The sequence below is a fragment of the Pocillopora verrucosa genome, chromosome 3 (assembly GCF_036669915.1).
Source record: "Pocillopora verrucosa isolate sample1 chromosome 3, ASM3666991v2, whole genome shotgun sequence".
Taxonomy (NCBI): domain Eukaryota; kingdom Metazoa; phylum Cnidaria; class Anthozoa; order Scleractinia; family Pocilloporidae; genus Pocillopora; species Pocillopora verrucosa.
Genome location: NC_089314.1, coordinates 16,479,984 through 16,506,598, shown reverse-complemented (window position 1 = coordinate 16,506,598; position 26,615 = coordinate 16,479,984). Strand labels below are relative to the sequence as shown.

Genomic DNA, 26,615 nt, shown 5'->3' with positions numbered 1-26,615 from the left:
ATTTTGGTTTTTATTGGGAAAACGTCAATCAAAAGGAAATATAAGAGTCATGAAGCATCAATTTCCCCCCACCCTTTCCCTCAGCCCTCATTCCCGGATAACTCACGGGCATTTTGAATGCTGTCCGTGTTCCGGGGGTTAAGAATTTGAACCACTGAAGTATTAAATATAGAGGAGTTTTGATGGAAAAGAGTCCGTTTCCGTGAGCAAATGATTAAGAAAAAAATGTTCATATCGCAGAATGTGTAGAATGACTCATTCAAGCGAAAAACCCATCGGGGACACCAAAAACTAGTATAAGTCACGCAAAGAATCGTACGATAGAAAATTGTGCTTGAGTTGGGCATTTGAACGCAGTGTTTTTTCCTGCCTGTATAGGGCGCTTTTAATAAAATAATTAGACACTCGAGCTTGTTGAATATGATTATAACCAAATCGACCTTACAGGCCTCGTTGGCTATCTATCATCTCATCCTACGCGCGCTCGTGATTGTTAAAATGTAATTCATTAAAAAGAATTGTGAGCACAAGCTATGTTAATTTGGTTTTAGAATTCTCCAGAGATTCTATTTCAAATTAAAACATATCTTAAATTGTGCATCTCTAAACTTGATCTTCGCTGCCGTTAAGCTGGCCTCACGGCCCCTTCAAGGAAGTCGAGAATTTGACGAGGATTGTCGAGAGGTTACCGAATCATAGTCGTCAAAATTCGGCGCCATGAATGAGATCACGTGGTAGAATAAATTTTCGGTGGATACGAAAAATGGCGGTATTTTGATGTTTTGACTAAATTGATTGTTAGCTTTTATGTTGAGGTAATTGTGACACATACATCAGGACACCTGGTTACAGCAGACCTCTCTTGGTGATCGATAATGAGAACCAAGCCTTCAATCTGGCTAAAGATTTAGTAATGGTTGACGACGAAAGTTCTTCGCCGGAGTGGTGTTTTGGCCGCAGACTCTCCGCTCTGCAAAACGCTTCTTGCGCTGAGGATGAGATCGTTGCTTTAGGACAGTTAAGGGAGACGCTTCTTCCCACTGGCGATAAAACGTCTTTGGATGAGGATCATTGCGAGAAAGAATGGCTTCGCTCAGGTTTAGATAACATAGTGAATCCTTTCCCGACCAAAACACCTGAAACCTGTATACCTTCTCAAGATGATCTTGATTCGTTTACTTTCTATCTTTTCGAACGACGATTTGGTTGGTCGGAGTTTACAGCGAACTTAGACGATCTACATACAGAAGCAGATGAGCATTTAGTTCGTAGGGGATCGTCTGGGTCTGTTCGAATTCAGGATGAATCCAAGTTTAAAGCGAAGCTGAATGAGTTACTAGACGAATTTCTGAAGTGGTATGTTCATGATTTTAATTTGTCGCTGTGGGAAATCGAGAAGTAGTATCAAATCTATTAGCACACCGACGAACCTCAGGTTTCTAGATGTAATAATTTAAGGTGAAATAGGTTAGTTATCAAATCCAGTTGTGATTGCCAAATTAAGAATCGTATCACCTTTTTGAGTAGCTAGAACATGTCAGCTCAGTCTGCGACAGACAATTTACGCTTTGCATAAGCTTTCCCTTGATCGAATCACAAAATCGCACCTCTTTCGCCAGTGTGAAACCCCTAGCACTTAATTTGAATAATTCCGAATGTGTTAAATTTTCTCGCTATTTTTACGTTAATTTCGGGCAAATTGTGTGGTTTTTTACGCATCCACCTGGATGGTAAACTGAGAAGTTTGTTCAAATATTGATTCATCGGAGATTACGTTGTCAAGATCGATTCCTGTCTTCTTGAAGAGTGCACTTAACAGCCCTACATTTTTTAACAAAAATTGATGCAAATCTTATTAAAAAGAAAGATTGTTTTGATAAAATTTGAATTGGCAATTTCCCAAGGGGTCAAAAAATTTCCATTGGACTGTCTATCCTCTTTGTCATCAGAAAAGCCTTCTTTTTTTTGGTGGGAAAGGCATGTGTTGAAATCTTAACAATATTTTATATTTGGGATCATGGTTCCTTGCTTGTTTGCTCAATGTAGTTATGAAAGTTGTGAAAGTGGGACAGAGTTAAAGCTAGCTGGTCAATTAGAGCTGAGCTGTTTGGTAGTTTGTTGACTGTTGTGACTGAAGCATGTTTTCTTTTACAGGTATCTTGCCCAAGTTAACCTAACGGAAAATCTTTTGAGTAGTTTTAAATATGCAGTTGCTAAAGGTTAGCCAGAATTCAGATATTTTCTTCAGAAGTTGCAACTGTTTAATGGCTAATGATCCCAATATACATTGTACAACCAGACAAGATGTAATGATTAACTCTTCAGATAGTCTGTGAGGCCATCTATTCTTGTAGATATCAGTGTATTCCTAAATGTGAGATTTTTAAAGTTAAAAAAAGGTGGGATACGTGTACTTGTACTAATTTCTGTCCTTTTCAGCTCATAATATGCCAGTGGTTAGGAATCAGACATTTGTGCATATCATGGACTGGCTAAAGCTTGCTAGCTCAGATAATGGAGTGGATAGCAAAGTGTTTCCTTTAGTCAAGGATGTTGTTTTGGCTGGAATCACTGATATCTGGTCAGCAATCAGGAACACTTGCGTGGCTAAGTTGTCAAAACTTTTGGAACTTTTTACAATGCTACAAGTGGAAGAATTCTATCAAAGTTTAGTAAAGGTAGCTAGGAGTGAAATGAAAATTTTTCTTCTTGCCACATGATATATGCAGATCAATTTAGGGAGGGGGGGGAGGGGAAGGAGGAGGGGCATGGATACATGTAAAACTTTGAAACCTTTCACACCGAAGAGTGACCACTCAGTTCACTCTACCATTATGTTCATGATGTGTTATGAGAAGAAAAAGAAACATTTCATCTAAAAGGAAAGTACTGCTTGAGTTAACACCAAATCCTGAAAGCTAAAATCACAGCAAATATTCTGTAGAAAGCAAGGAGAACAGATGTTGAGTTCTATAGAGTGAATGTTTCAACTAGGCTGGAGAATATTTTTTTTATAGATAATATTTAAAGCCCTGATGAAATAGGCCTGATAGATGATGATAGTTTGCTTATTCCAACTGTCATTTTTATCATTGGCTATCATGTTTGCAACCAAGAGGTCCATGATCATTGACAATGGTTTGTGTTGAATCCAATATACATGTAGTGTTCTCATTACATTTGCCTGTTTTCCCATCATAGATTTGTCTGGGAAAGGAAACATCCTGGCAGGCCAAAGAGGGAGCAGTGATGTGTGAGTTTTGAAGTTTATTGCTTTTTTTTTACACATCATATACACTGATTACATTATTTTTGAGACCATAATATTTTTTTTGGTTAGTAATTGTGTTTCTCTGTTTTATATTTGCTTCTTGGTCAATTTCCAGGCATGACTGCTTTGGTGTGCCAGTTTCTCTGGAGTGGAGTTGTATCACCTGGGAAGGAGTCTATGCATTCAGAAGGACCTCGATACATGCTGAAGGTCAGTGGTTGTACATAACCCGCAAGTCACCAAATTGTTTCCAGATTGCCTACAGTAACTACATGTAGGAAGCCTCATCCATGTCTAAAGAAAATGCTTGTTAAAATAACGCTATGTTATATTTTGGTCCATCTCTAAGTATTAACTGTTATGTCCTGGGGCAAAGAATAAGCTTCCTTTCCATCAAGACCCTTGTTTATTTTCTCTGTATTCACTGTACGTATATTGCTAATGCGAGTATTATGCATCATATGATAACAAATGTGGAAACTTAAACAATTTATTAAACCTTGTCACTTGCTTTCCATTGAATTACTTTAACACCCACCATGCAAGTTGTACCTGATCAAGTTAAATGTAAAAATAATTTTGTTGTGTTTTGCGTTAACTGCAAATCATGCATTTTTATGAATTGTTTTTATCAAGGTAATTCCTTTTGCAAAATAAGACACAAAAAAGCCTTTTAAATTATTTGAGTATGAATAACCATGTAAGCCTTAATTCTGCAGTGAAGGCTTCATTTGTTTTAAGGATGGATAATTCTGTCCACTGGATAAAGCTCTATCCGGTGGATAGTGCTGTATATTTTGTTAACACTTACATGGATAGTTTCTGAATAACGATGTATCTGCAGGGTAACATTCTCTATCTTTTGAAAAACTGGGCCCAGAATAGAACTTAAAGTGTACATTGAACCTATCTCCAATAACTGAACATACCCAACATGTATCTTGAAAATAATGTAAATGTACTGGTCAGTGAGTTTGTGGTACTGTTATATTGTATGTCTATCTTTTGTTTCAGTTTGGGTTGACAATTTTGACATCACTGCCGGAATTTATTATGTCCTCTGTCCACTCTGTTCTGTTCTCTCTGCTTGTTCATCCACAACTTAGCATCAGGGAACACACAACTAAAGCAATATCTGCAATATTGTCAAGGTGTGAGTTTGAGGTGAGGGCCACTTTCTTACAGCACGCATACACCTGTACATAGATTGCCTTGCAGTATAAAATTTCCCAAATTGAAACAATAAATGTTAATTATAAGATGCTTAGAGGAATAAAATCTGCAAACAAAGTACCAAATATTCCGTTCATTTTACATGTAGGTTGCATTATCATCATTCCAAGAAGTAATCAACAGATTGTGCCATGGAACACAGGAAGGCAACAAGGATATCAGTGAGAGCATAACTGAGGTACATGCCGTATGCAAATATGATTTATTATCCATAGTGACACAGTGAATTAAAAAGGTTTTGGAAACCTAGAGAACCAACTAACATGTGCTGTACCATTACATACCCTGATACAACTAACTCCCCAAAGCAAATTATCACATTGTCAAGTGATCCACTAGTACAAATGTTTAACTTGCTTTTATCACCTCAACAATAACTCAACAAAGTCTTCTTTAGGAAAATTGAGCAAATGCTCTCTTGGTTACTTTTGCTTTCGGCAGATTTTTACGTTGTCTTTCTTCCTCTTATTTGGGGTCTGGAATGTATGTTTACTCAAAAAGTCATGACCTCTCCCTTGATCAACAATGTTACAGCCATTGCGGTTTTCTTGGGGATGTGACCTTTTGGTATATTTTTATAGAAACCTCCCTATAAACTTGCCTCCCTTGCTTGTCTTCTACTTGTGTTGCTGGATGCTGGTATTGACAAGTTTCATCAAGAGTATTTAAAGTAATTGTTTGGTTTTACCAAGAAGTGGAATTATTTTGTTTTAATCCAGTTACCCCACCATGCAGTGTTAAGACAGCACTTTAGGTTCCTCAATGCCCACGAAGCTGAAGGCTTATTAGGAGTTTGTATCTTCTTGATCAAGGTAAGTGTTGGATGTTAAAGGATAAAATTCAACTCACCTCTGCCATGCTTTCCTTAAACTACTTTATTGCCATGTGGTATCAGGTTGAAGTTAACATTTTCAATTCTTCTCATCCACAGCATATCCCTCCAGGTTATCTGTTGCCCAAATGGCCTCTATATTTCTCAACACTAAATCTTTACCTGATGCATCCAGCTTCCACTGTGAGGCAGGCAACAAGTGTTGCCTTTAAATATCTCGGTAAGATTATAAACCTCTTAAAATGGATCATGACTGTAAAGGTTGCTCAAGTAACACTCATTTTAAGGAGAAAAGTTTTGCAATTTGCCTCATTTTGGAGGTGAAGCAGTTGCAAATTAGAAATGGCCTAGTTAATGATTCAGTAACCCTCTGCCTCCCAAAAGTGATTAACATGTATTAGTGGGTGAATTCTTCTTATATTGGCCATATATTATACAGCTAACAGGTGATGAGAAATTACAAACTTATCAGGTAGAAGTTGTTATCTTGACTTGACACCATTGAAGTTTTTGGGACTAAATGTGTACCAACTAGAGGGGAGAATAAACTATTAGATCTTGGGAGTTTAAGGGTTTCCTGAAATGCAACAGTAAATACAACAGAACTATTTCAAATCAAACAAAAAACACCACAACCAAAAGTGTAAAGTAATGTAATCCATGTTGCAACAAAATATGATTGCTTTTCCTTACTTGTTTTCAGTTGCTAAAGACAGCAGTAATCCTGTGTTCTTAAAGCTTGTCCTTCAAGGACTAGCGGCTGACTGGAAGGTTGAGAATGACTTGTTAATGGCAAACCTAAAGTCAAGCCATACCCCTGATCAGTTTGAGCCATTCACATCAAACACTACTCTTAACCCTGAAGATGATGCTGGTGCTTGTGGATCTGAAAGTCAAGTTCCATTTATACGCACCCCTAGTCCAATGTCAAGCCCTGATTTATGCTATGCCTCAGCTGACTCTCTAAGTAATGTTGGTGAGTTTTATGCAATTTTCCTGCCAAGGTCTTCATTGGAAATTATTATTAGTCTTAAAACCTGTGATCATGTTGACTAATTAGGTATCGCTTAATCTGCACCACACTTAATTTCACCAATGTGTGGTGGATTATGCAATTTTTTAACTCAAAACTTTTTCTTTCTCTTTTTAAATTTGCATTTTCATATGAATGTAATGGTGGTAATGGAACTTTGTTTTGTGCAATGTTGATCTGAAATCACACTTGTGATTTCAAATCTTACATATGATTTCAGACAAATTTGTGTTCCACTTAGTTCAAGTACCATTATACAGTACAAGTCATGTATACACTACACAAAATTGTATAAGTATAGGAGCTAGAAGAGATAATAACTTAATTGAAGAGGATGATACATCTCTAAAGCTTCATGGTGTAATCTCTTTCTTGTTTGGGTTTTAATTCAGGACCTGAAGCCCAGTGTGGCTCATCTTCTGCTCAGACTGGGATGTCACCAGTGCCACCTAACAAATCCACAAGGACAAGTATTCGGCAAGTTGCAAAACTGTTGGCAGGTAGAAAATTTGTTAATGTTTACTAAAATGTATCTCATTGTACAATTCATGTAGACTTAGGAAATAATAGTCTTGAGCAGGGTACAAAGAAAAAACTTAACACTGTTACAGTTGTGGTGTCTCCTAGGTCCAGTTGCTACTGTTTCAATCACCATGCACTACAGGCTCATTATTGCATTTCTCTCATGTTGAAAAGTTTAATGTGCAAATTTATCTTTACTCAACCCTTCATCATAATACATGTACATACCAAGCCACTTCAATGACTATTGGTTAAAAAAAATGCATTTTTTTTGACAGACGGTGCATCACCTGATTTCTTAATGTCTGAGAGCTGGGAATGGAGAGAAGGAAGACTGTTGGCTTATGAGCTCATTTTAAAGTTCTTAATAACAAACCACATCCATTATGTGTTTCCTACATATGTCCTCCCTGTATCAAAAGCCTCTGCATCATCATCTTCAGTGGATGAAACTCTTATCAACAGGTACAGTTACAACATCAGGTGTACTTGATGGTTGTGAACACCTTTGTATTAAACCTTTTGACTACTATAGGTGACCGAGACAGAATTTCTACTTACAATTTCAATAAACATCAAACCGACATGTGATGAGAATAAGGAACAATATCGATTGGGAGATTATTAGTTGATCCAATACCATAATCTCCATACTAACAATAAGAAATGTATGGCAGACAGTAAGGAGAATTACTGATGAGATCGTGGGAGTGACAGGGTTAAAAACCAACAACAGTACATTTAAGGAAACCACAACCCACAAGGTCCTGTTTAAATGGCCTAAGGATTTGAGTTTAAAGAGATTAGAAATGGTTTATGCTACATGAGAAGGAAAATCTCAAAATTAATTATTTAAGTATCCTTTCAGTTTGGCCACACGATGTGAAACAGATTGATTGATCAACCACTAAGAATTTAAACATCCTTCAGACAGCTTGTGCGTCGATCAGTTCGAGGATTCAAAGTCCCGCCCCCGGGCCAAGATTGCGTTCAAATGCCCCACTCGATACAGAACAATTCTTTTTGTGATTAACGAATGTTGTAGAATTTAGCAAAGTTATGTATTGTTGCTGTTGCTGTTGCTGTTAGGTTTGTTGCTCATAAGCATCAATCTACGATGTGAAAATTGTCTCTCTAAGCCATTTGCTCACGACAGCAGACTCCTCACCTTAAAAATCGTCCATTAAAACACGTGTATTATACTTGAAAGACTTGCCCACCCCACCCACACAAGATTCAAATTCCCCACCCCCCGAGCATGGACGACAGTCAATGCCTTAAGATTGCCGGTGGGGATGTTGAAGCTTCAAATTGATCGGCGCATTACATGTAGCAGACATTTTTTTATTATTATTTTAACCACTGCACCCTAACAAAAATAATAATGTACTCTTGATGATGCACTTTTAACTATCTACAGGTACATGTAATTTGCACTTTAATACTACTTGCACCTTTCTTTGTGTCTAGTTTGTCAAACAAAGCTTCGCCTAATCATTCTTTGTTTGTCAGAGACAGGTAAGTGGACACAGCTTCACTTTCAAATTTCGTGTCGTTGATCCGTCTCCCATCCTCAACTATCCTTGTAGAATATTCCTTTTATCTCTCGTTTTAATCTTTTTTTTTTTCGATGCTTGGAAATAACGTTGCTCCTTTAAGCCTTAACCGCCATCTTTCCTGCCCTCAGTTTGTTTCTCGGGCGCTCTCGTCCAGTTGTGTGATTGGTGTATGATGCATGAAGTGTATTACTGTTACTTTTTCAGTCGAAGTCTCCTATTATATCCTCTATAGGCTCCATTACTTAGATTCAAAACTAGCAGCAAAAGTTACAAGCTATGTGGGGTTAGTTGTCGTTCGTAATTTTCTTGCCGTGAATTTGTTTCAGATCAAAGTCAGACGTGTCGCCTAAATCACATCCTTTATGTGTGAAGAGCAATAGTATCGGTATGATAAACTCCGCGTCATCTGGAATGCTGTACACCACAACAACCATTAAGGTACGGGACAAGATTTCTGTTCAGTGGCCGTGAAAGTTGGATAAAAAATGTTCAGATTAGCATTTAACTGATATTTTTTCCCATAGAGATCATTTGCGCCTGTAGTTCTTTCAAGTGGTTACTTCACATACTCTTCATTCACCATACTCAATCTAAGTCGTGCTTTGATTTATTCTCCTCTATCTCATAACCCTTCAAATGTCTGGAACTGATCGGTAACTCCCCTGTAGCATCTGTAGCTCATCCCCCTCCCCCCCCCCCCCCCCCCAAAAAAAAAAGAAAAATCAATACTGGAAAAAATAAAACTCTTCATTTAGCAGACAAGTTTTTCTATCAGCAGAACCAGTTTTTCCGTAAATTTGTGTCTTATTGTTAGGAGAATTAAACATCAGTTACTTCTAAGAGTTCAAGAATTAACCTTTTTAAATTTGAAAGTATCAATTTTTGAACGATTGACAAACTGAAAATGAACATTCTCTCTTTGTAGGAAGGAGAGAGCGGCTCCTTGGAAAAAATGCAAGAAAGAACAGAATCAGTTCAGGGCACGGACACCAGGAAAAGCAAATTCCCCACAAAAGCGAAAGCAAAGTGTGTTTCTTAAATCTGAACCCTTGTTTGTTTTTAAGAATATTTTAATTTTTTAGGAGTTTAGTTCTAAATGATATGATTGGCAATATATTTAGGTTACAGAACGTGAGCACATGCAAATGTTTCTTCCATTGGACTCCGATATATCACAATTTGTTTTGATTAACTGCTTAGTCTTTTTAAGCCATGTATTGTAGGAGAAAGATGTGAATATTTATTTTCAGAGAAATTTTCAATTTACTCTTCGATCCTCCCGAACAGAAACTCTTCGGGCCTTTTCAGAGGAAGGAGCGTGGGCTCGCTTGGCCTGCAGGGCTGGCGTCTTATTAGGGCTTGTTCACGTTTAAAAGCTCGCGATCTTTTATCAGAACGGTCGTGTTTGATTCGGAGTCAGAGTGGACAGTGGGGGTAGAGGGCGAGGTAAGGGCTAGGAGAGTAATTTTTATAGCCCCACCCTCGTCCCTCTCCTTCCTTTTGACCGTCGCTGCTACACCACCCCCACTACACCCCCCCCCCCCCCCCGGCACAAATTTCTATCTCTCCTCAATCTCCGTTGCCATAAAAATCAAAGATGGCAGCTATGATTTTCGTCAATAAATTAACGAGCACTCGCTCTCCAAAATTACGCCTGCTCTGCTGGATAGGGCTCGCTTAGCGATTGGTCCAGGATCTCACGCGATTCCCTCAACAAATCCTCTCGGTCAATCGCGACCAATCGCGATTTCGCGCGCTTGATACCGATTATTGTATTGACTGTGAGTGCGTAAAGCTTCATATTTATTTTACTTTGTTATGAGAGGCTTTTTCGACTACTTCAGCGTTTGAGGTGTTTAATATCTTTAAACTCGACAGGAGAGCATCATCTTGTGTTGCTGTCGAAGCTGATACTCACACAAAACAACTCATCAGACAGTACTCTGTGGCAACGCCTCACATTTCACCTAAGAGACCTTTTAGACTTCCACGAACGAGCACGTTTGCTCTGGTAAGAGTTTTTTAGATAGATATTGGAAACAAACTGTTTCATTCTTCGGTGCATTTCAAAATTACTCAAAGAATGATCTGGACGGTGATAATTCTTTTCCAGCCAGGGATAGGCGTTGCGAAAAATGTCATGAGTTTTCAGGGCTACTTGGTCAGGCAATGCGTTGGCTATCTTTATTTTTGTTTGCTTTTTCAGGGTAATTCATTACTCAATCAGACGAAAGCTTTGGATGCAGAACAGCCTTCCACTGAGGTATGAAAGAGTAGACATCTTATGTTGAGTATGTATTAGGAATTTAGAGTTTTAGAGCGTTATCGTGTTAACTTTCAGATCGTTGGACTAGAACGCCGTTCCATTCAACAAATTAACGGTTTGCGTAACATAGACTCGCTAATTAGTACTTTTAGCGTACTTGGTATAATGTTGGTTACATTGGTTTTTTGATAAAATCAATTTCGTTTTCATAGGATCTTTCTGTCGAAATGATGTTCCGTTGTTTAAAATCTCCTTTTGGATGGAGCAGCTCTCGATCCGGTTTGTGTTGCTAGCTCAGTAATATTTTTAAATGAATTAGACATCTTTAAAATTAGAATTTACACCATAAGTAGTAAAGGTTATTGCCGAAGTGATTAGAAGTGATTAGAATTAATGAGTTGACACTGTCTTTGATCCTTTCATCTGAAGTGCCATTTCGAAGATAACATTTTACTTAAGAATTTGAACCTATAATGAGTAAACTCGAAAGCGCCCCCCATCCGTAAAGAAAATTCTGGTAAGTTGTAAAGACACGCTTAAGAGAGCCACTACATGTGAAGAACGAGCTTTTGCTTTGAGTTTTCTCTTATGACTGTCAGCTTGTGCCAGCTGCAGATGGTGGGTCAGGGAGGAACATTGATAAAGCGAAAACCAGCCAAAGCCTGGAATAGTCTGCGCCATTTTTGTTCGCCCTATTTTTTTGGATCGTTTCCACCATACATGACCTTACATGTCTGGCTTTTGTATTATAGGGGAAGGTTCATCCAACAAGGTGTCTCTTAATTTATCAACGTTGGTCTCGTAAGTCTCGATTGTCTCGTAAACTGCACACTTTGTAACATCAGTGGGATATTGATTCTGATCGAATGATGATTTTCCAAATTAAATTTGACATTCCAGAGACGAAGATCCTCAATGGACGAACGCTCTTCAACTGGGGCCACTTTCCTCTGTCTTATCGCAAGTAAGAGTGCTTGTAAAATTATGAAAACTCTGCCGCACTTTTCTTAGAATAAAAATTTCGTTTTTCTTGTTCTTCAAATAGTTTTTACAGCACGCGGATCAGAGCATTAAGTTCGAAACCGCTCGAAAATCTCAGCATTACAGTGGTTACTCTATTGGAATATTTTAGTATTTTTCAATGCTAATACAGTTTTGTTTCTTACTCACTAGGTATTTCTGCAGACCGTAGAATGTTTAGCTGATACCAGATGGGAACTGCGTCGAATGGGGCAACAGGTACTGACATAGCTAACTTAACTTTGACCAAGAAAAAGCCGTTAGAAAAACTTCGCCTAAATCCAGTGATACCCAGTGACGCCTCTTACAGTCAAGTTCCATAGTGCTCCTCTTAGTCAAGGTTGTAAAAAGATATCATCCGTGATACAAAGAGATTTTAGATGGAGCGTCGTTAAGCCCAAACCAAAGAAGTGACCACTGTTCACAAATGGGGAAATATGACCGAGTCAGTGATACATGAGTACGGCCCCAAGTGCAGGAAACAGCGAAGGATGAAGTCGCGAAGGGTTTTGGTTTTGCATCTGATTGGCGTTGATTATATTGAATCTAATAAAGAAATGCAATCTTAGCTCACTTTCCACACTCAACTTAAAATCACTGTAAAAGACTAACATGCTATCTCAGTCACGCCCTTCTTTAAAGGATATTTGATGCTCGGGTTATTTTCCCTTTCCTAAAATGTTGTTGTCGTCATAATTTTTAAGGTTCTTCCGCTGGCTACAGAAGTGGTTCGCTGGTTTGACATGAAACCATTAGAAATCCTATGGGACAATTTCCTGTCACGTGATCACACCCTGTTGTGTTATGGCAGCTGTATTGCCCTCAGGTATTCCATTCTCCATGCTGGTCGCCTGATGCATTTCTTGGAGCAGCCTCCGCCGAGTTGGAAGGTATTGTAGACAAGGCAGTGTTATGGCTAAAGAACTGTCACGACACACAAATAGGACTTTGCGCAAACTGGGAAGGCGATGACAACGAGAGCGCGCTAAAACAAAAGACTAATGAGCTGGAAGAAAGCTTTGATTTTTGTTATCTGCTTATAATTGTAGTAAAATTTCCAAAATTTTGTTTGGTCTGAGAGCGAAAACTCCAACAGCAAATTATGTGCATTTCTTCTTGGAAACCAACGACGCCTTCACATCTTATTCTGAAGTGAAGGTCTGGTGTCATTTATGACGCAAAATATTTCAGAGAAATATTTTTCCATATTTTTAGTCAGTGTTTTCCTCGGCGTTGTCGTCATGATAGCGGAAGGTCCCTTATGTAGTACTGGACTGGCATCCCATTTAACAGGAGTACCAATGCTCCAGATTACTCCATGTTACGGATGGATAAGCTCCTGTGGCTGTGATGAGTCAGCCAATTGTGCAGACTTTCCTTTTACATTTATGTGTCCGTGTTTGATCTGCTTTGGAAATGAAAGGATTTGATGTGGATGTTGTTATAGACAGTGATTTACGTAGTGACTGATCTTAAAAAGTTCAACCTTTTTTCGGTCTCTAGGATCCAGAGAGCTGTGGTCGGGCTGCATTGACAGTTGTGGAGGAAATTAAACGAGGGCTGAAGAGGTGGCTACATCAGGTGGGTTTGCAGTCTACTAAATATAGCCCACATAGTTGCCCACCATTGTCAAAACTTTTCGCTTTAGCGACCTATCAGTTAGACTACTAGGAACAAACCAAGTTTAAGCACCACTAGTTTTGGTTAAGTAGGGTGGGTTTTGAATGAACTCTAATCTGATTCGCCGAGAAAAATCAGTGGGCCTCGGAAAAATTAAGTGTCCATTTGGCCAAGAGAGAATTAGAGAATTTTGATTTCCCTTTCATTCACCGTGGTTTATTGGCTTAAAAGGAAGGGAAAAGACTGAAAGTGAGGGTTAAGTGTCAAGAGCTCGTTATTTTATGTAACTAAAACAAAATGATTAAATACACTGTTTAGAATCTTATGTTCTCTCTCCTCTTTTAAATCTTTTCCATGCAGGTGTACGATCTATTCACAGATCCATGTTTTGATAAGCTGTCAGTTGTCGCCATGGAAACGATTATGATGTCTCACATTTGTTTTCCTTATGAACCGGACAACTTTGACCAGGTTATAAAATTGAGATAATTGGCCAATGAGAGCCTGCAGAACAGGCGTCATTATCATGCATTACTGTATATTCGCACAATTCAGGCGAGGGAATACAGGCGCGAAGTGCGCATGAAGGGTTAGTCGCACGCGTGGAGGAGCTGCCATATTGTTAACGAGAAACGTCTTGATGCATTTGCAAAGGCGATTTTTCTTTCGCCCTTTTCCTCGCGTGCACAACTCGCTCGAGGCGTTTAGGTCGTTCTTGCGTTCGCTCGAAAAAAAGCGGGAAAAAGTTCGCCTGATCTATTGGCAAGGTCGTTAAAGGCGTTAAATTTTAATAAATTTCTTTAGGTAAAGGAGCTAGTGTCGGGACTCTGAGAAGTCTTGAATATGAAGTCATCTCCTGTAAACTTTTTCCTTGTTTTCTTTAAGATAGAAATGATCTTTCCTCCCTATTTGAAAATATGTGGATCTGTAGAAACTCCAAGGGTGGAATACTAGCAACATCCGACGATAAACCACCTTTTACTTGCAAATACAAAATGTTCTCTTTTATTTCAGAAATTTTATAGGTTCCACTTTGTGGAGTGTGATCATTTGTGATGGCATAGTTTTGTTGCTTTAGAGAGATACTGCCTCATGCAAAATGAGGATCTGTGAGGGTCAACTGAAGTTGTTTTATACTGCACTATTTTGGATCAACGTCAGATTCTGAGCAACTGCGCACCTTCCCCTCCCTTAACAGTCTAACCCCACTTAAACTCTAACTTGTTATCAGTTGATTGTTGTTGCACATTTGTTCAAATACTGACATTGTTTCATTATTCTTAGTTCATATCTGCCGCTTGTTTCAAAACCTCGGTCAGTTCTGGGTGTCCTCCTTCAGCATGTTTACTCTGAGTGTTTACCAGTGATAGTAATTAGCCCTTTTTTGAAAACAATCAAACTTCCATTTTTGTTCTCCTGACAGAAACTCAGAGGGGAAGAAATTGTTTTAAACAAAATACTCCTTCTTTATGCCCATTCGTATCCAGAAAGTCCTATAGGTGAGTCGATTTGACTGTTTTTTATCAATATGCATAGAAACGCGAGAGAGCGATGTGCAACTAATTGCAGTAACGTTATATAAAAAGGAAAAAGCTATGAGCCAAATTCGAATTCATTAGCAAACAGCGTGAGCATACGGCACTAACATATATTTATGTATATATTTTTTTCTTTTTAAATCTTTTGGAGTCGCTTGAAATCTCTTGAATCTCATATGCCCAAGAAGTTTAAGAGAATAATTATTTCAGTGGAAATTCTGGGCAAATGCTAATTAACTCCTATTTGTCTTTTTCCCTTTTTTTTGTATTTCAATTTTTGCTTTTTTATATGAAAACGTTATAAGGAAAACGAGACAAGTGACTGTGACTCCATGGCACTTGAAACGTTATTCTTTGCTACAGGAAACAGTCCATTTTAGGACTACTCTTATCCTGACGATCGCCCAAAGTCATTCAAACGTGTGGCTAGTATTAAATGTCACTCTTTACACTTTCTCTTAGATGCGTTCACGCCTTTTTAGACAAAGCGCTAGACACCTTCTCGAGCAAAACACTCTAAGGATGAGATTCAGCCTCTTCTTCTTTCCGGTTGGTTTTGTATACAGAAGACTCAAACTCCCATTTCATTAGAATTTGTCTCGTGTCTCAAGGAGCAGTGAATGATATTTTCACTGCCCTCGATTGCGAAGGCTTTTTTTTTTCGGTTCATTTGCTCGCTGTACTTCATAAGAGATTTCCTCTTAGTTGTTGCCTCTTTACCCTTTTTAATCTTAGATTCCTCAATCTTGACTTGTTGTCCGCGCATATTGATTCATTTGACTTCTGCTACAAGCTTTGGTATAGAGAAATAAACATTGACTTCAGTGGGTGAATTTCAGTCGTCATGTCTAGAACTCGCGGGGTTTGTTAGCGTTATGAAAGCTCAACAACGCTGGTCTTTCTTAAGAGTCTTAGGTTCGATCAATTTCTTAATTTGACGCTTTAGTATTTGTGTGGATTAAAGTGTTGCAGGTGAACGAGAGGGGAAAATTACTTGTGATTTGGACGATGTTGATTTAAGTTGCAGACGAATGGAAAGAACAGACTAGTGATGTTTATTTTACAGATATTTTGATAAATTAACTAGGAAACACGGAGCACTAACACGTATAGAAATGGGTTTTACGGTGGTTTGAATTAATCAACCAGGAGATGCAATTTTCAATTCAAATTTTAAAGTTGTTTTTATTTTCGGTCTTGTTGCATCAGCTATTATTTTAAGTTATCAAAGGAAACTTTTAAGCCTAGTTTGCTTCGTCAAATATTGAAAATATGCAAATCGTTTACTGTTAACTGGATGATATCACCTAAAGGAAGCAGTCTTGATTTCACAGCATTGATGCTTTTCTGAAAATGGAATAGATGAGCAATATTTGCTACATAAGCTACTTTTTAATCTTCATTGTTTTGTTTTTTTTTCTCGAAGAGAGTGGGGGCAAAAAAATTAACATCGAGAAAAATCTAAAAAAGATATATTTAGAGTAAATAATCTCTCGGTTTTGGCTTTGTTTAGCAGCAGGTGTCCCCACGTTAAAAAGAAAGGTTAGCTGATTCGGTATTAATTATTTGGAAGATAAATTTTTTTTTTCGTATGCAAAACGGTCAGTTTTATACACAATATTGTTAAGGTCTTCCATAAGTGCTGCCATTTACTTTTGACTGATATTAAAGATCATGGGCGGGGAGATTTCGTTCAAACAAATTTAAACACAGTTACAATGACATCGTTTATTATCCATCAGGAGAAATTCTGAATTTTATGGGGCGGTTTATTTTAATTAAGGGTATGGTAATCTTACAGGCCTTAGTTGGCGAGTAATCGTGAAAGAACACCAAATATTGTTAATACTGAATTCCGCGAACATTGTTAATATATACATGTCGTGTGAGGAAGTTTTGTCAGAATTCACCCATATGACTGATTTGTTGTCTTGACATCACCTTAGCTATGCAAATTTAAACTGGATCATTGGGTGAGGTCATTCAACTAATTTTTGTTTAAAAAGGCAAGACGTTAACTGAATTGTTGCAACAGGCAGCGATAACATGAAGATCTCGTCTTGCGAAGCGGTCCTACAGTACGTCCCAGCACTTTCCGAATTTGCAGATCTTCGCTTGACTTTCGTGGTTAATTTGGTGCTTAATGTTTTCTTTGTCATGCAGCGGTAGCGTTAAACCTGCTCACGATCCACGCAATACGAAAAACCTGGTCGTTGCCAAAAACGTTGAAAATATTGCTCTTAAGTCTTGCTGTTTCTGATGTTGGAGTCGGTTTAGTGGTCCATCCATTTTACATTTCTCTTCTCGTGAAGTGGCTACACTATAGCAAACCCAGCTGTTTTACCTACAAGATATTTTTCATGATCATGTCTCTGTTTGCATTGGCGTCGTTTTTTGGTGTTGTTCTTTTAAGCGTGGACAGATTTATGGCGATTCAGTTTCACCTCAGATACAGGGAAATCGTAACTCACAGGCGTGTTGCTGCTGTGGTGATCACCGTTTGGGTTTTCAGTGCTTCGCTGTCTTTGACACCAGCATGGTTCCCGAGCGAAAGTTCTCTTATTATATTCTTTGTTGGAACCATTTGCCTTATGTTTACTACTTTGGTCTACTGCAAGATTTTTGTGGTTTTACGACGCCATAAAAACCAGATTAGAGGCCTTCAGTTGCAGCAAGCAGCACCGAACAGTGAAATGAGAAACTTAACTAGTCTTTCAAAATCAGCAGTCAATTTATTCTACGTTTATGTTGTGTTTATGGTGTGCTATTTGCCAAGAGGAGGCAGTTTAATTGGAACCGCAATTTTAGAGCGGAGTACTATGATAAAGGGTTTTCTTCTTTGTTCGTGGACTCTGGTGTTTCTTAATTCGTCTTTGAATCCGGTAATCTACTGTTTAAAGATGAGACACTTTCGACATGCTGTTAGAGACATCTTGAGGAACATGCGTTTTCGCAGAAATCGCTCCCAAAGCGAACGTAGAACTTTTTCTGATTTCCGCGGTGAGGACGTGACTCGCTTTCCAACCGGTTTATGAACAACCGATTCGGCAATTGAGCGTGAAGTGCAAATGGTTGAGTGAAAGAGTCGGTTTATTCAAAATCGGGGAAACTTTCAAGGAGAACAAGGAGCTGTTGCTTAAGTCGATGTTTTTCAGAATCGAAACACTTGGAAAACCGTTTTGGCAATTGAAGTATGATTCACTTCCATTATAATTATAATTTGATTGATCAAATGTCGACAAGTATACTGTGGTCATAATAATGAGATTTAATGCGATATTTCAGTAAATTTACGACTTTTGGTGGTATGTGAATTAATTGACCTTATTTTCTTTCGGATTTGTGAGGGGTGAGAGCAAACTACTGACTAGCAACTACAGCGCGATAGAAGCGAACACCTGGTAGCAAAGTATTTCTATTTTTCTATAATTTTGATGAAGATATAATCTGACTAAAAGTACTAACCCTTACCCCAACCTTTTTTCCTAGTCGATGTTTGGCTCGTAAGAGCAGATTCAACTCTTAGGAAGCTATGATGAAGTAGAATATTTCAGTCCGAATGCGATTTAGCCTGACCCAAGCGGCATATTTTATTTTATCTAGTTTTTTGCCTATATTCTTATAGACCTGTCGACCAGTTTTTTAATCCTCGAATACATTTTAATTCTAATTATGGTACTTTCAGGATCGATGGCCTCTAGTTCATTGGTTGAATTACTGTTATGTGTTACCCTCCTTAAATAAAGTTGTTGTTATCATTATACTGTGACCAAAAAGCGTTTTCTCCTCACGGTATCTGTCCATTGTTATACATACGTATAATGGAAGAAAAATATCTCCTGGGGAAACTGTTTCATTAGTGTGGGTGATTGCGTGTTTCCCCGTAAATTTTGGATTTTAATTTTAATATTTCAGGATGTAGGAAACCAGTCCTGCTAAAAACAAAACATTTGCCATAATGAAATTGTAATTCTCTCGGGAAAAGTTCAGCCTTCTTTTAATATTTGCAATTTCAAGCAATTTTGCCCGCGACAATTGCCAAAATTAAGGAGAAATGCCTTGTCTCAGCTTATCAGTTTTGGTTATTTTGACATGTTTGTTACTAAATACCAAATCGTTAGGGCTAAGTTTCTGAGAAATGTTAGGCAAACAGTGCGAAAAGTTTAGATATTTTGTGTCTGTTTTATAAAACATTCTTGTTTAATTACGACTAATCTATGAACTGAATATACTCACAGCACTACTGCTGAAGGATCAGCTCTAGCTCGGCATGGATAACAAAGTTTGCATTCATTGCAATTATGAAAGGGTTTTGAATGAGGCCAAATTGTGATCGTTCTTAAGATCACCCCATTTCCTTGCAGAGATTTAACATTTTTTATCGGCTTGGTTCTCCTCTTTCAAGCCGCAAAGATCAAAAAAGGAAATAAGCAACGGAAGTCACCATCAAAGCTCAACTGCACTTGCTCTCTCGAAAGCCTATCGTTCCTTTAGCCCTTTATAATCCAACATCAGCATTCATATTCTCCCTACTGTTCTCTACATTTCCCATGGTATTGGCAGGAGAATTTGTCTACAAATCAAGAGTTTACTTTTTCTAACTGGTGATGATTTCTTATATTCTCATGACCGTGATGTGTTATTCAGTGGCAATACTTTAAGGAGAAGTTTGATGTTAGTCACTACTGGGAGTTAAAGGGTTAATCACTACGTTTGTGGATTTTTTTGGTGTCTTGCAATGACGTCAGGAAAAAAACATCTTCGGTGGTCGTCTGAAGAGTTGTGCCTAATTGTTCTATCTTCATTATCTAACAGGGGTTGTGCTGAGGAAACAATCTCGTGTGGATGCTGATTCTTCGTATATTCCACCGTCCGACGGTTTTCTCAGGTAAGTATTCTTTGTATTGATGCTTTGCATTTTTTCAACTTTTTGTTTAACATAGGCATGCTCGCATGCAATAATTGTTTTTTCGTGGATGGGTGGTTTTATGTTTGCATTTCTGAAAAAGAAAAAGAGCATTTACCTAGCCGTAAGGTGGCGAGGTGAGTATCCATCTCTCTCACCGACGCTGAGTTGAATAACTGCTCTGGCGTGTACAGTGAGTACCACACAAGCCGAACAACTAGCAGATCAAACAGTCAGGCAGCCATTTTGTTTGTCTTTCAGTTTTTCAACGAGAGCGGCTACCGTACAACAGCATGCACTGCAGGTCAGAGCTTATCTTACGTTTTCGTACACTGTTGCGTGCACTGTACACTGTTACGTCTTAAAAGTAATTTTATTTGGGGGATCTAAGTGAAGGATGATCTTATTCAGTGAATGGCAAAGACATACTTGAAGAAAAAGAAGTCCGATTGCTGTCAATACGTGTCGAGCTAACGAATTTCCGATAAGAACGAGATTGGAGTGTCCGAAGTACAAATCGGATGGTCGTAGGCTGCACTCCTACTGGGGGCAATCGAATTTTTTATGTCCGTGTACGCATATGTCATTCACTTAATATCGTCATCTTTCTCTTAAATTGATTATGTTGTGATGTAATAGGGTTATGTGTCGAATTTCTTCCGAACTCTCGGTGTTGTAACTGTGAATATATGAAAATCATATGTGCGAAATACGTATAAAGAAGTGAATATGAAAGCGATCTTGGCAGTAATGAACACTACTTGAGCAGTAGTGAAAATAAGGCTTGGAAAAAAAATTCAGGCCTGTATGGGATTAACCCATGACCTCCGCGGCACCGGTGCAGTGCTCTACCAACTGAGCTGACAAGCCAACTGGAAGCTGGTCATAATGTTATAATGTTTTCAGGCCTGATTTTCACTAATGCTTAAGTAGAGTTCATTACAACGAGAATCGCTCTCGTATTCACTTCTCGTTGTTGTGTTCCTAACATTGAATCAGTGTTGTCAACTCTTTTTTTAAAGAGAGAAAAGGTTTCACCAAAACTGTTTTTGTGTAGGCCAGCAAATTCCTGATCTCCGAAGTACATTCAGTTCTCCCAAGGTTCCTGAAAGATTGCGATGCTGACCAGTTGGTGAGAAAACTATTTTTTTCTCTTCCACAGCTTTGGGGCTGTTATTTTGTCGTTGTTACTGGTGTTGTTTTTGATGTAGCATTTTCATATGTTTGGGCGAACCTCTATATTAGAAGGGCTAATGTTTGTGTCTTTTTTTGGAGAAGCGGAGGGTTATATCCAGACCGCTCGAACTCCGTTTTAAAATGGTCTTGATGGAAGGCTTCGCTTTAGAGAGAAAAACAGAGTTCTGGTAGTCAAACTGCGTTCAATCTTGAAGTTGAAAATGTGTGTGTTTTCATTATCAAACAGATCATGATCTTCCCAGTGCTAGTTCATTATATTGCACAATTCTTTGAGGATTCTGCCGTGTGCAGAGCACTGCTGGATGGGTGAGGAGCCAGTTTTTAAGGGATTTTCGTTAGTATATTCAATACTTTTTGTCGTGTGGCTAAAAAAATTTGCATAACTATACATTTTCCTCTGCAATCGCCTTACTGATTGACTTTTGACCCGAAAGCTCAATTAGTTGAAGTCGACCTGAGTTTGTTGAAGCCACTAAACAAAAAAAGAAGTGATTACTGATGGGCATTTGCTGTCTGAGACGAAAGTAGATACTAATTATCTACTGGAAATGCAGTCGTTTCAAGATAACGGTTACTTAACAAGTGTTTGTCTTTCATGGTTATAACTATAAAAGAATGTGTATCACAATAAGCTCATGATTAATTGTAGATCGCGTCGTTTCGACTGCTTTACTGCAGGTATTCGACTTTTGAAGTCTAGCAGTATTGCAGTCGAAATGTCGCCGCTAAAATTGATAGAGACTACGTCTATATGGTGAGTCAACCGATTGATCGTTCATTTATCATTTTAGTTACACTTAACATGATTGCCTTTTCAGATTGTACATTATATTGTACCGGGTGGAGGAAATGCACATGCAGGGAGACACCGGGTGAGAACACTTCGTCAATATCCTCATAGTTATTACGTTGATCAATTAGAAGCTTTAGCATTCCCCCTCCGGGCAACCTCCCCGGGCATTTGAACTTTTGAAGATTGATTCGTTTAAATCACCCCCTCCCTCCCTCCCTCCCCGGGCTAAATGGAGTTCAAATGCCCCACCCAAGTGCCAGATTTGAGTTTCAATATTTTGATAAAAGGAAATATGAGCGACCGTGACTCACCTGTAAACCTTTTCTTCTGAGCCATCTGTTCGCGAAACTGAACTTTTTACCTTTAAACACCTCCATACTAAAAGATAAAACACGTTAATTCCGCTGGAAAGACTCGAAAGATCTGGTTCAAATTCTCCACTCCACCGAGGTAAGGTTCAAATTTCCACTCCCCGGGCACGGACGACGGTTAATTGCCCGTGGGTTTCCCGGGGGCGGTGTTGAATCTTCGAGTTAATTGGTGCATAAGTCCTTGCCTCAGCTTAAGTGCTCTCGCGGGTATATTAGCTAGGAGGGCCCTTCCCCTTCCCCTTACCCACTCCCCGTTGGAGCTAGCTCCCAGGCTAGTTCATGCCATGGCCTAAGAACCCAGCGTTGACAATTTCCCAATGATGAATGTCCTAAATTTCTTTCTATTGCAGAGACGATTTACACTCGCTGGTGCAGACCTATCTGGATTTTTCCCTTCTTGGCCTCAGAGAAGTGATTAACACGAAGGTAACTCCTGCCAACTAGTATTTTTACACAAGAAATTAAGTTTTGTCGTTTGTCGCACAATGTTGTCACTTCTGATGTGGATCATAACATGTCGACTGCATTCTGCTTTTCTTGGAGCAAACTGCATTCGAAACGTTGCGATCCACATCGAAAGTGATTTAATCAAGAGATAAACGATATTCCCTCATTTATACGTAATCAGCGAGTTAAAAATAATGTAAATTGCCGGAAATGGCCTTTTAATTCCTTTTTCAATTTGTTGTATTAAAAAGCATCTATGAGAGAGTGAATTTAAGGTTTACCCATCTTACTACTTCGTCACCAGGAACTGGAGTTACAAGTGGTGCGAGAGGTCCTAGAAGTGTTCATTAGAGTGTGCATTTTTCTTGATCAACCCACATTTCTCAGCTTTGTGTTCAAAGCCATCAGTAACAGGCTGGACTATGTAAGTTTTCCACTTTGTGGCTTGTATGTAAACTCAAAAGATAATGTTACTGTGACAAGGGGCCAATGAAGAACCCAAAAAACAAGTCTCGATGTGCCACCAGTAAATATGAGCGTTCAAATATGGAGAGATTTTAGTTTTTACTTTGTTGGATTAGAAGTTCGCAGGTGTCTATCGACCATTATCCGATTTAGGGTGTAGTCAGGTTAAACCCATGCAATGGTGCGGTTCTATCGACTCCATTGAAAAATTTCTCTTCTTGTTTGATAAATCTTTTGTTCCACAACACATCTTTGTCTGTGTCAAGTTGATTTGTGTTGTAGGCCAATTATTGTTTGTTTACTTTTCATGTTAACCTTACGTCTCAGTTGACGGACTTCAGCTGTAACTTCTTACGATATCAATACACCGCAAAGCAAACAAGTATCTTGTCAAATATCTTGATGTAGTAGGGAGTTCTTTTTTTTTTAAAGTAATGGATAGCAAGTTGATCGAACTTCAAGCCGTAACATGATGAAACTGCCCAACTTCACTTCTCTTTTTCTTACCTCGTACTCAGGAACCTGACTTGGTGCGTCTTATGAGTGAGGAGGAAGGAAGCAGCAGGTTGAACGAGACACCTGATTTACTGATCTTGTCTAACGATATACCGACCAGTCCCGCTGAGGAGCTCGTCATAACAGGCGAAGACGAGGAGGATCCTGGTTAGTGCCTCATGAAATTTACATGTAACTGACCTGAAAAGAGGGTTGTTTGGTTCCTTACACGAAAGGGGCTGTCCAAATTTTTGCAGAGTTTTTAATGAAGGGTGAACTCAGAGCAGAGTTGAAAAACGAATGATATTCACCGAGCAGTAAGGCGGCGAGGTGAGTATCCACCTCTTTCACCGACACTTAGGCGAATAACTGTTTTGGCGTGTACAGTGTGTACCATATAAGCTGAATACCTCGCAGATCAAACAGTCTCATGCAGCCATTTTGTTTTTTCTTTGGCTACCGGGAGATAAAATTAGTATTATGCTAATCATCTCCCGATCAGTCAATCAATGCGCAGGGAAAATCGATGGGGACTTTCGTTTTATACATTTGGTTCAATATTGCTGAACAAGTTTTTCTGAGTGGTTACGGTCTCTTTAGGAGCTGTAGCAACTTTTCTGTCCAAAAAAACAAGAGGCAGCAAGTTCTTTTTAGTCAATGACCAATAGAGGTGCATGCTCTTAACTGGGAAACGAGATTAGCGCATGTGCACAATTGCATGGTTCAAAAAGTGAACGTGGTATTTGTATTCGCATTCAACGGTTAAGGTTCCTGGCGAGTGCTGCACTCAAATACTAGTCTACAGGTTTAAGGGTTAACGAGTTTGGTGTCTTTGACGTCTTCTTTTGATCGATTGTTTAGACGCTGGTCGTGTAATGCAAGAGTCAGTAGCTCTAGACACTTCACATGAGAGTAGTCGAGGTACAACACGATTGCCCAGCCCAGAAGTAAGCGCGGACAATGAAGAATTCTCTGACTGGGACAGCTGGGAAGATGAAAACGAGGTACAGGTGTAGTTTAAGGACCTTTTTCAGGTTTGAAGATGGGGAGAGGGTGGGGGTGGGGTGGGGTGGGTTACATGTAGTGTATAGTTAGAGTGACTATCGTGTATAGTCACAGTCATTTAGTGTATAGTTAGTTTAACATTCCTTTCCTCATCTGGCTAAGGGCAAAAAACAGATTTAAAAAAGGTTTCATGGCTACTTATTGTTTATCGTTAAGTCTCGTGTTTGATATTGTTTGTTTTTGCTTCCTATTGTAGAATGAAACTGTCCTTATGAGGTTGTTTTCGGAATTTCTGCGTCAAATAAGTCAAGTCTATCAATCAAGAAGCGCGGAAGGTTTGTAATTCTCCCTTTTAGAAGAGTTCTCAGCATTTATGGGGAGGAACTCATCTCCCATAGATTCCTTTTTTCCTTGCTCGGTATAAATGAGTAACATCCCTCTCTGACTTTCATTTTTCCTCTTAAACCAACCATTTACATTTCTTTTAAGAAACAAATGGAAAGAAGGAGTTATATAACGCCTTTTGGTATTTATTTGTAGGCTATTCTGTATTTCGAGGAGAACTTCTCAAGTGTGGGGATACAGATCAGAAGGCCATAACAAAGTAAGCACAGTTGTTGGGTTACCGGTAGAGTTGAGTTAACGCAGTTGTTATTTAAACAAGTTTGTACAAGATTTACAAAACACTTTCATTCTGAAGCAGAAACATTTTTCTCCGTTCAGTCTAATTTAAATATTAAATATTACTTGTTAACGTTGCAGAGTATTGGTTGGTTGGTTCGCCTGCGAACAGGCCTTTATTATAAACGCTGCAAGACGCGCGTTTCTCCGCCCGCGGGCAGACGGGCGACTAATCAGGGAGAGGTTGGCCCCTAGACCCCTCTCTAGTTCGCGTTGCGCAAGGCCTTATAGTTTCCGGGGGGGGGATACGCTGTTGCCGGAACGCCATTAATGTAGGCCTGCTCACAGGCTATTGATGGATATACATTCTAAACCTAACGGACGGAAATTCTACCTATTTCAGAAACTTGCGCTGTTAAATTTAGGTGATTACTTTATTTCCCTGTTATGATGTTTCTGTGTTTTCGTCTCTCCTAAGCATAATGTCGTTCCAAGGTTGACAGACCTGAGTCCCGCTTACTTGGTAAACATCACTGGAGTGTGAGTTGAAAATGTCTGATTGATGGCACCGATTCTTAAACGAATGACTGACTGCCGCAAGAAATGAAACGAAGCTGATGGAAGGATGGAATGTTCCCGTGTTGTTTCACTTGCTTCATCAGAGAGACAAAACGGAAAGTGTGTGCAATTTGTCTACGTGACTTGTTGTCTGTCGTTTGATAATGTTTCCTGACATAAATGAATCACGGTTTGGCTTTTTGTAGTTTGTTTGCAAGTGTACAGCTGTTTACGACAATATGTTGTAGTTGCTACTCTGTACGCAGCCAGGTAGCGGTTGATAACACACGAACCGAAGTTAATATTCATTGAAGGATCGTTTTTGTCAGTCTCATTTTTTATAATAATAGACGTTTTGCCAAATCTAGGCATGCCTGGATTTTTATTAAAGAGAGGAAGGAGCTTAAGAGCACCAGAGCGTAAGATAAACTTACAAACTTATCGTCATTTTTCAAAGTGGTGTATCCGCCTTCCATTTAATTTTAGCACGAGGTTATCGGACAGCATTAAAATGTTTGTGGCTACTCCTCAATAGGAAAGAGCAGAAAGGATAGTTCATGACTCGCGTTGAAAACGCGAAAGTTACTTGTTTGAAGAGCAGCACCTTTTGAAAGTTGAGCTCTGGGTTACAAGACTGAGAGGCATGGTGTTGGAAATATTAGGGGTAACTGCTGCATTGACCCTAGAGAACACGTAGCGTGTTAACAATATTGGTGTGGATTTTGTGGTTCAAAGGGAAGGTTAGATGGTCATTCAACATCCTAATTATCATGTTGGTATCTTTCCAGTAAAACATCTGAAATAAATGTTTATGTCAGTTAATGGCCCGTGCGTAAGAAGTCATTGTGTATAAAATAATTTGT

At 38.9% G+C, this 26,615-nt stretch overlaps 1 protein-coding gene and 1 pseudogene across 3 annotated transcripts; both read left to right on the top strand.

Moving 5' to 3' along the window:
• Positions 1 to 763: 763 nt before the first annotated feature.
• LOC131780804 (uncharacterized) lies at positions 764 to 26,574 on the top strand. Of its 3 annotated transcripts, none has more exons than XM_059097399.2 (37): positions 764 to 1,356; positions 2,155 to 2,219; positions 2,440 to 2,678; positions 3,202 to 3,253; positions 3,387 to 3,481; positions 4,286 to 4,435; positions 4,593 to 4,682; positions 5,224 to 5,316; positions 5,436 to 5,556; positions 6,040 to 6,312; positions 6,762 to 6,869; positions 7,170 to 7,356; positions 8,362 to 8,409; positions 8,777 to 8,888; positions 9,376 to 9,476; positions 10,329 to 10,461; positions 10,657 to 10,713; positions 10,929 to 10,995; positions 11,469 to 11,517; positions 11,617 to 11,680; positions 11,890 to 11,955; positions 12,441 to 12,626; positions 13,240 to 13,317; positions 13,717 to 13,827; positions 14,780 to 14,855; positions 19,710 to 19,782; positions 20,062 to 20,104; positions 20,858 to 20,932; positions 21,224 to 21,303; positions 21,816 to 21,869; positions 22,512 to 22,587; positions 22,913 to 23,032; positions 23,592 to 23,736; positions 24,430 to 24,572; positions 24,830 to 24,908; positions 25,114 to 25,177; positions 25,673 to 26,574. In XM_059097399.2, the coding sequence occupies exons 1-37, from the start codon at positions 914 to 916 to the stop codon at positions 25,692 to 25,694; spliced, it is 4,038 nt and encodes a 1,345-aa protein (XP_058953382.2). In that variant the 5' UTR covers positions 764 to 913; the 3' UTR covers positions 25,695 to 26,574. The 3 variants fall into 3 exon arrangements, with proteins under 3 accessions (XP_058953382.2, XP_066019914.1, XP_066019915.1); XM_066163817.1 differs by having other exon boundaries at positions 7,170 to 7,364; positions 8,364 to 8,409; XM_066163818.1 differs by lacking the exon at positions 8,362 to 8,409.
• On the top strand, positions 16,878 to 18,141 carry LOC131780806 (adenosine receptor A3-like; annotated as a pseudogene).
• Positions 26,575 to 26,615: the final 41 nt, after the last annotated feature.